Source organism: Parus major, chromosome 26 (assembly GCF_001522545.3).
Source record: "Parus major isolate Abel chromosome 26, Parus_major1.1, whole genome shotgun sequence".
NCBI lineage: Eukaryota > Metazoa > Chordata > Aves > Passeriformes > Paridae > Parus > Parus major.
In genome coordinates, this window is record NC_031795.1 from 2,942,303 (window position 1) to 2,951,687 (window position 9,385).

At 55.4% G+C, this 9,385-nt stretch overlaps 1 protein-coding gene across 3 annotated transcripts in view; it reads left to right on the forward strand.

Annotated features, from left to right (window-relative positions):
* Positions 1-8,086, forward strand: part of TULP1 (TUB like protein 1) — a 9,136-nt gene extending 1,050 nt beyond the window's left edge. Inside the window, exons 1-11 of one of the 3 annotated variants that reach the window (XR_004500288.1) lie at positions 7-263; positions 530-634; positions 743-874; positions 1,057-1,148; positions 1,354-1,530; positions 1,894-2,006; positions 2,488-2,596; positions 2,757-2,855; positions 3,105-3,276; positions 4,020-5,865; positions 6,306-8,086. Coding sequence is in view for 2 of the 3 variants with exons in the window: in XM_033519929.1 (XP_033375820.1) it covers positions 589-634; positions 743-874; positions 1,057-1,148; positions 1,354-1,530; positions 1,894-2,006; positions 2,488-2,596; positions 2,757-2,855; positions 3,105-3,276; positions 4,020-4,153 (1,074 nt within the window). In the remaining variant the exon portion in view is untranslated. Of the gene's footprint in view, positions 1-6; positions 264-529; positions 635-742; positions 875-1,056; positions 1,149-1,353; positions 1,531-1,893; positions 2,007-2,487; positions 2,597-2,756; positions 2,856-3,104; positions 3,277-4,019 lie in introns of those variants that run through there. The other 2 variants (XM_033519929.1, XM_033519928.1) reach the window with 2 other exon arrangements.
* Positions 8,087-9,385: the final 1,299 nt, after the last annotated feature.

Here is a 9,385-nt window from a genome sequence, read left to right on the forward strand (position 1 = left end):
GGGGACAGCATGGGCTGAGGACAGCATGGGCCACAGCTGCCCCCAGGGACCCTCCTCACTCACCACGAGGCTGGGATCCCCCACTGCCTAAGGACGTTGCGTTGGCTGATGCCATGGTCACCTCTGGGCAGAGGCAGCTGAGGATGAGGATGATGAGGAAGAGGAAGAAGAGGTGGAGAATAAAAACCCACCGAAAAAGCTCAAGAAGAAGCTTCCCAAAGAGCCCCTCTCAGGTGGGGGGGAGAAGAAGCTGAAGACAAAGGGTGAGTCCCCAGGGGACAGGGATGGCTTTAGCCCAGCTCTGTTGCCACTGGCATCTGTCCTTGCTGGGATGAGGGCAGTGCCTTGCACCCCATTCCTGTCACTATCCTGGGAGGCTCACGGGGCTGCAGAGCCATCACCCCCTCCCCATGCAATCTCCCCCTGGCTCAGCCCTTCCTGCCGCTCCAATCCTGTCACCTCCTTGTCCTCATCACTGCCCATTCCCATCCCTCTGCCTGGCTGGTCATCAGCCCCTCTGTCCCAGCAGAAGACAAGAGTGACCCTGACAGCAAAGCCAAATCTGCCAAAAGCACCAAGAAGGAGCCAATGTCCGTGTTCCAGGTGAAGAAGGAGAAGAAAAGCAAGAAGAAAGGTATGGGATGAGCAGGAGGGGGTGGCAGCCAGTCCTGCTGCCTGCTGGCATCACCCTGAGCCAACAGCACCCAGTGTTGTGTGACCATGTCCCCCATGTCCCTCACAGCTGCCACCAGCAGTGATGAGGAGGACGATTCTGACTCCAGCACCAAGCCCATTAGGTCAGAGAAGAAAAACCCAGCATCCCTCTTTCAGACTGGTGGGGACCCCCCAAAAGAGAAAAAATCCAAAAAGAAAGGTGAGAGCCTGGCACTAAAGGGTGGTAAGCTCGGGCAGGGTTGCTGGAGGTGCAGTAAGTTTGGCCATGGAGAGGGGGGTTACAACCCTTATGTTGGCACGGGTCTGTGCTGTGCTTGATTTTGGGGTTCAGTTGAGTCAGGATCTTCTCCCTTCTGTGCCCCTGTTTGTTCCTGCCCGCAGTTCCTCCCAAAGGGGCTGAGAGTGAGGAGGAGACCCCAGAGACCCTGGAAAAAAACTCCAACAAGAAGGGAAAAGCAAAGAAATCAAAGAAGGTACAAAAGACCCCTCAGAGCCAGGGGGATACCCCCAGGGTGGGGGAAGAGCAGCTCTTCCCCTCAGGGTGGGTCAGGTTTGCAGCATCCCCCAGTGAGACCCACCAGAACGTCCCCAAAGCCACCAGAGCCCAGGGGGATGGATAGCAAGGAGCAATTAGCTGGGGAAGGAGGGGGGCTCTGGGATCACCATCCTCTCACACAGCAGCAGAAGGAGGAGAGGCCCCCGTCCCCTGTCATCGAGGTGGACAACCTGGAGGAGTTTGTGCTGCAGCCAGCGCCGCAGGGGGTGACCATCAAGTGCCGGGTGACACGGGACAAGAAGGGCATGGACCGGGGACTTTACCCCACCTATTACCTTCACTTGGACAATGACAAGAAGGTGATTTGGGGTGGGGGCATAGAGACCCCTGGGGCTCTGCTCATCCCAGGGAGCACGCTCAGGGTTCTGGGGGGATGCTCACCTGCATCTCCCTGTGCTGGTGTGTCCTGAATGAGGCTGCTCCCCTCTCCAGCCATTCCTCCCAGGAAACGCCCCTGTGGATGGTACCTGGGATGATGAGCTAACAGTGGCTAGAGAGCTAAAGCTGGGCTGGTCTCAGCTCCTCCTGCCCTGTAATGCAGACAGTATCTTGGGCATCATCTTCATGACTTGCTCAAGGTCATGGCAGTGACTTGTTGGGGGACAGCAGAGGCCATGGCAGTGACAATGTCCTATTCCCACACGGTCCCACGGCTCTACCAGGTGTTCCTCCTTGCTGGGAGGAAGCGTAAGAAGAGCAAAACCTCCAACTACCTCATCTCCATTGACCCCACTGACCTGTCACGGGGTGGAGAGAACTTCATCGGGAAGCTGAGGTAGGAGCAGAGATGATATCCCAGTTTGGTGGCACCCCATTTCTGAAGCACCCTCCTCCCACTCCATGGCTTACAGGCTGTCCCAAGCTATGGCTGGGGCAGACAGGAAGCTAAATTCAGCATTCTGCCGTGTCTGACCTGAGGAGTGGTGGGGGGCTGAGAGGGGAAAACAAGCTTGGCCGGTTCCTCCCAGCAGACAGGTCATGGCTAGAAAAGGCACCTGGCAAGTCCCAGCCCGCACTGCCAGCAGCCACAGCAATGCTGGGGGTCCCTGTGGTGGCAGCACCTTATCACATCCCGATTTAGGGATTCCTTGAACCCAAGAAAATCACTGGAGAGTGGGAATGTCAGCATTGGTGGGGTGTAGCACCAGGGGTTTGCAGCCAGACCAAAGCCAAGGCTGTGCCTGGAGATGGGTCATGGAGGGGGAGGAGGGGACCCAGCGGCATCAGCCACAGCCATCTCCCACCCTTGGCTGCAGGTCCAACTTGATGGGTACGAGGTTCACCGTGTTTGACAACGGCACCAACCCCGACAGGGCCAACGCTGACTGGTCCAACGTGCGGCAGGAACTCTCGGCCGTGGTCTATGTAAGAGCAGCCACACAGGGAGCCCCTGCCACCCTGCACCCCTTCACTGGGACTTGCAGAGATGTGGGATGGGCTGCAGCCACCCCTGAGCTCTCATTCAGCTCCCCGAGAGGCTGTAACCTGCAGTGGTTGCTGGTTTTAGAGACAGTTTCTCTTGCAGGAGACCAACGTTTTAGGGTTCAAAGGCCCCCGGAAGATGACTGTCATCATCCCTGGGATGAACGCTGACTGTGAGAGGGTGCCCATCCGGCCCCGGAATGTAAGTCAGGGTCAGACTTGGAGAAACTCCTTGGGAGCTGGGTTTGCTGGGCACCGGCTTGGATTTTACCCATCTTGAGGCATGGAGAGGCTTTCGGGTATCCCTGAAATTCAAGGTGCCCCTGGGAAGTGCGACATTGTGTCTGTGTTTTTTCTCCATGATCCCATTTCCAGCTGGGTACTGCTACAGAGCATTCCCCAGCAAGCCACAGGAGGTGGCAGGGTGCACTCCCCTCTTGCCCCTCTCCAGGATAACGATGGCCTCCTGATGCGATGGCAGAACAGGAACATGGACAACGTGATCGAGCTGCACAACAAAGCCCCAGTGTGGAACGACGAGACCCAATCCTACGTCCTCAATTTCCACGGCCGAGTCACCCACGCCTCTGTCAAAAATTTCCAGATCGTGCACAGCAGTGACCGTAAGCTGGGATGGGGGTGGGATGGAACAGGGGATAGGGTGGAGGAGCACTGCCTCATGAGCTGGCCCCACTGTTTTTGATGACTTTTTTCATGCTCTGGGGTCCTGCCTGCCTTTGCTGGAGCTGGGATGAAGCCGGACAGGCACCCCACAGATGGCAGGGGCTTCTGTTGCCAGGCGGATTTAGGGCAAGGACAGATCCTGTGGGGTGCTGAGCCCCCATGACACTGCAGCCACCCACTCAGCACAGGGCACTGTACCCAGCACACACCCCACACTGCTGGCAGGCTCACCCTGGGGTGCACGGGGACGGTCCCTCGGGGGTGGCAGCAGCTCTGTCTGGATGCGGCTGCTCGTCACCTGTCCGGCACAGTCAGAAGCCCTTGGCCTCCGGGGTGTTGGATTACAGGACAGAAAAAGCCTCTTGAGGGCCCCTGGTTATTTTTACAGATTTCCTGTCACCCGCTCTCCAGTAGCAGCGATCCCATGGTCTGGGGGGGTGGGGTGAGTGGGGTCCCTGTCCCTTGGGGGGCTGTGGCAACAAGGGAAGGGGGTGCTGAAGGCACCAAAGGGTGCCACAGCCCGTGCAATGGGACAATTATGCTTTTTTGGTGATTGGTGCTGCAGTACCAGCGCAGGAGCCACAGACTGAGTTTGGGTGGAGGTGCGTGGGCAGCTTCTTTCTGGGGGAAGGCAGGCTGGGTGCCCCAGTGCTGCCCCAGTGGCTCTCCCTCTCTCCCACAGCCGAGTACATCGTGATGCAGTTCGGGCGTGTGGCGGATGATGCCTTCACCATGGACTACAACTACCCCCTGTGCGCCGTGCAGGCCTTTGCCATCGCCCTCTCCAGCTTTGACGGGAAGCTGGCCTGCGAGTAGCACCTGCAGCGGGGCTGCCGGGACCAGCGGGGCTGCCTGCCTGTGCCCGGAGGATATTCCTGCATCTCTGTCCTGTTCCGTTCCCTGCATTTTCACCTTCTTGCAGTCACGGTTGTTCCTGGGGTGGTTCAAGGCATCTGGTTCCCACTGAGGATGCTCACCTGGCTGCAGCCACTCTCTCCAGGCAAATTCGTGGCAAATTGTTGGGCTGGGGTGATGGCAGAGCCAAGCTGGAGATATATTCATATTCAGCAGATGAGGCTGACTGCAATCCCTGTCTCATCCCTTTGGACTCAGATCCTGGAAACTCATCCCCACCCCTCTTTTTATTATTTTTTTTTGGTATGGTTTGGATCTTTATGTTCATTCTCCCAGTGAGAAAGGGGTAGGTGGTCTCCCCACTTTTTTTTTCCTCATCCCTACCCACATGCAGGTGGGCTCTGCCTAAGCTCCCAGCTAAAGACCCCCATCCCAACTCATTGGCCACCAGGCACAAAGCCCCTCTTTGGCCCCATTTTGCCCTGGTGTGAGGGGATGGCTGGTGCCCATGGTGTGTTTGTACCCACTGGGTCTCACCACACTGCCCAGAAAATGATGGGGATTTGGGTCCCTAAGAAGCAGCCTGGCACCAGCAGCGCACAGGCACGTGCTGAGGGGTGACAGTGCCAGCAGAGGAGGCAGGCACATGAGACAGAGCTTGCACTGCTGGCAGGTGGCCCAGCTGGGTCAATGCTGCTAGGAGAGACCTGGAAGAGAAAACTCAGGATGCACCAGGAAGCAGTGGAGTGACTCATGAGGTGTGGTGTGGTGCTGAGTCACGCTCAGCACCCAGACAGGCCCTGCTGAGCTCCCCGTGCCCTCAGCTTTCACTGCTCCTCTACTCTGTGACGCCCCTGCAGACCCCACGTGCCCCAGATGTCCCCACAGCTGCCTCACTGGTGCTTTCTGTTGACGAGAGATGGACAGAAGGTGTCATTCCCTGCCTCAGGCTGGTGGGGAGCTGGGGTGACACCAGTGCAGGGAGGCATTGGGAAGGGGAGATGCTGAAGAGAGGCAGCTCAGTGGGAGCAGGACAGCTCTTGTCCCCAGTTTCACCAGTTATGGGGTGAGGATTTGGCTGCACAAACAGTCCCAAATCTGATTAATTCAGTGGTGAGAAAAACAGGGACATGACAAGGAGCCTTGGAACACTGTCCTCAGCTCTCTGGTCGCGTTTTTCTCACCTGCTCAGCTCTCCTGCTGACTTATGTGGGATTCCCTTTGCAGTACACAAAGGGGTTGCTCCCCAATTCTGGGGGTGATACAAGCCCCCCAGGTTAATGCAGCTGAAAGGCATCTCCAGCAGAAAGGCTGAGGAGCAGATGGATGAGATGGATGTGGTTGTGCAAGAGGGATGCTCATCCTCTCTGGGCAGTGTCACAACATCACCGTGGCCTGACCTGTCTGCTTGGGGCTGAGGGCAGATGGCAGTGACAGGGGGACCATTGGTGAACATCTGCCCCTTTGCAGATGGGAATGGAGACTTTCCCCAGCTGTATGAATCTGGGCTTCATGATTCACAGGCACATGCTCGTGGTGGGGCAGGCAGAGGTGGACAGCTTGGGGACAAGCCAGCCTGCGTGGGACATTATCCATTATACACGCTCAGAGAACATCTTGTGAGCCAGAGGGAGAACCAGCCACAGCAGTTCGGGGCCAGCATCCCTGGTGAGGTATGGCCAGCAAATGTGGGGAAAGCAAGAGCTTTCTGCCCAAATCCAGCCACAAACCCAACATCTGTTTGAAATCGGGACAAGTTCAGCTAACGGTTGAGCTAATACTTGTCCCCATTTCCTCCAATGCAAGGAGAAAAGCAGCAGGGTGAGAGAGAGGGGTTTGGGCTCCCCAGGTTCTGTCTGCTGTTATCCCCAGGTTGATTCTCCCTCTCCTCACCCAAAACATTTCCATTTTCCATTTGCCCATTGTTGCTTGCAAACCCTTCAGGTTTCCTGGCCTGTTGTCCATGGCAGAGCAAAGTCCCTGCCATGGGTGTCCCATGCAGTGTCCCTCAACCTCAGAGCAGCCGCTGCATCAGCCCACCCGAAATCCCTTTTACAAACCCTCTAACACAAACCAACTGTGGCAGAAGAAACAAATGAAAACAATTTAATAGGGTGATGGATATTTGGGCCCTTTGTTTGCGCTGGCTGTTAACACCAGAGGAGATGAGGGATGGAAGCAGTTGAAATGTGTATCTACTTTGGCCGTCGGAAAGTGTGACGGATGCGCCGGCAGACCAATGGCTGAGGATGCTGGGCTGTGCGTGGGTGTGAAAGGAATGCTCGCTGCAAGAAAAGATAAAAAAAAAGAAAAAAGAGCCTTATCAATGGTGTTTGAGTCCAAAGTGTGTGTATTCCTTGGAGAAAGGGTTTCCTCAATCCCCAGGGATAATGTTTTCCCTGCAATGTGAAACTTTGAGGTTTCTGAAGCTTCATTTTAGGGGCACTGGCACTGGGCTGGTGCTGCAGGCATGGATTTAACCCGACAAAGTGCTCATGCAGGGGCACAAGCGTGGCCAGTGGCCAGAGGTGACTGTCGTCAGCTCCTCAAGGGAACCTCCTGGGAAATGCGTTTTATTTTTGCAGAGATGCTTATAAGGCAAAGGGGAGGAAAAAAATAAGGCCCCACCTCAGTGCTGAGCTGCACATCCCAGGCAGGAGCAGTGTCACTGCAATGCTGGCAGCTCTCTCCGGGGTTCATCCCCATCCCACGCCGATGAGTGGAAAGATGCTGCTCCAGAGCTGAGCAGGAAGGTGGATATGAGGGGTCTTCTCCAGCTGCTGGCTTCTCCCTCTTCTGCAGACCCCTGGGGTTTGGGGGGCTCCATGCACCCAGTTCTGAGCCCCACTCTCTTGAGGGGGCTGACAGATATTTCCATGCGTCCCAGGAGGCAAACGTTCCAGCGGGAAGGAAGGAGGGAAGGGCTGGGACATCCTGGGGGGTGCAGGAGGGGAGACCAGCCCTGGGAAACTCCTTGTCCAGCAGTGGAAGGGCTGGAGCTGTTTGGTTCCCAGCAAGCTGCCCTGGCCCCAGCCCTGCAGGATCTCTCTTCAGCTTTGAAGTGGTGATACTTTAATTAATAAAAGAAGTTATTGTGACGAGGTGTTCTTCCCTCCCCCTCCCCTTGTATTTATTTTGGTAACATTTTTTAGAGGGAAAGGCAGACTCATTGCTGGTTAGCTCAGCTGTGGCTTTGCAGGATGGGCTCCTTCTCGATGCAGCAAGCCACAGGCAGCAATGGGAAAGCCAATATTTTTCAACTGCTTTTTAAAAGGAGTCATTTTTTAATTAGTAAATCCATTCTGGAGAAGTGTTGGAGTTTTACAATGTTGTAGCTGTTCTTGGTGTCTTGCCTAGACTTGGATGTTCTGGCCATAAGAAAATATTATTTATGGCGTTGCAGCTTGCAGCTCTTTTATATTATAATTTGAGAAAGGAAGTTGCTGTTCCCACCAGCGGACAAAAAAATAGCAGAAACAAGGACTATGGACTTCTGAAGCAGGAAAATAAATAAAAATTAAGAGGCAGAATGGAAACAAACCACTGAGCCAGCCTTGAATCTTTGCATTCCTGAACAAGCTCATCCCAGCATCACTATCAGTTGTGCTGGATGCTGTAGCCAGACCCCTGCCCAAATGGCAAGGCCAGAGCAGCAGTGACCCCCTCAGCACTCTCCTGCTCAATGTTACATGTGTTCCTAAACATTTGTGGATCAGGCTTTTTATTCATGGGCTAATGCACACTTGTTTGCTCATGACTTACTCAGCCTAAACTCCTATTGAACTCAATTAAAGCTGTCATCTCCAGGAGCACTCAATGTCATTTTTGCCCAAGTAAGGGATGAGTAACGAGGCTCTGAACAGCCCTTGGAGAATAACAGCCATTTTGTTGCAGTTTTTTTTGTCCAGATTTCTTACAAGTTAGCAGCAGGCCAAGGGTGGAAGAATGTGATATGGCTTTATGAATCACACACAATTGCTGAGTGCGCTGGATGCTTCAGAGCCTGTCACTTCATAGACTGAAGCATTGGCTGTCTTGTCCCAAAATGCTTGAATACAACCAACCTCATGATGAAAATTAGAAAAATATGTTTCTAGAAGGAATGGGATGCAAAGAACATCCCTTCTCCAATCAGGGCGCTGGGAGGATTCCTCACCCTAATTTATCTCTGGCGGTTTTGGGTACTGTGGCACAGGCCTGTGGTGTGTGCTGGCCCAGTGGCCTTGGGGACTGAGGGTTTTGCCCCTATTGGGGCTGCAGTTCCTGATGGTCAGGCTGGGTTGTGGCCAGGGACTCGTATGTGATCTGCTTTGCTGCGGCTTAGCACATTACCACCCATCAGCTCACCCAGAGGAAGTGACCATGGCCTGGATCCTGGCTGAATTCCCTTAAGCAATCCCAACAGCATGGGCTGAAATCCCCATCCTGGGCAGCATGGTCACTGTGTGTGTATGTGTGTGTGAGGATGAGGAGGGGGATGAAGGTGTTTGGAGGGGGATGCAGATGTCAGGATGGGAACTAACAGGAGGATGAAGATGTGTGGTAGGGCAGTGTGCAGAGGACAATGAAAATGTGCAGAAGGGGATGGAGGTGAGCACAGGGATGATAGTGAGTGAAGCAGGGCAGGAATGAAGAGTGGGATGAAGGTGAGCACAGAGGGTGATGAAGATGTGCAGAAATGGATGAAGGTGTGCACGGGTGACCCTGGCTGGCTGCGGACGGGACAGAACAAGACGAGACAACAGCACCTTCGTGCCCTGGCCCAAGGCCACATCCCAGGCTGCATCCCGGGAATGCCAGAGGGGGAAGGGGGAAGAGGAGGAAGGTGAAGAAGGCTCATAGAGGCCGCTCCCATAACTCGGGCCGGGCCGAGCCGAACTCCAGGGATGCCCTTTCCCAAAAAAAAAAAACTTCCCTGTGTAAGGGAAGTCCCGCGTCCCCACTGCCCGCTGCCCCGACGGGGAGGTCGGGAGAGTCGGGCGGGAGGAAGGGCCGGGAAAAGGAGGAGGAGGAGGAGGTGGAGAAGGAGGTTAGGGGAGGAGGAGGAGGCCCAGCCCGGCCCCGCCGCCTCCTGATTGACTCCCAACTTTCTGCTCCTCCCTCGCATAAACTTTCCCGTCCCTGTGCCTGGCTCCGTGCGCGGACCCGGGAGCCCGCCGCGCTGCCCGCATTCCTGCTGCCCGCCCCGGCCCG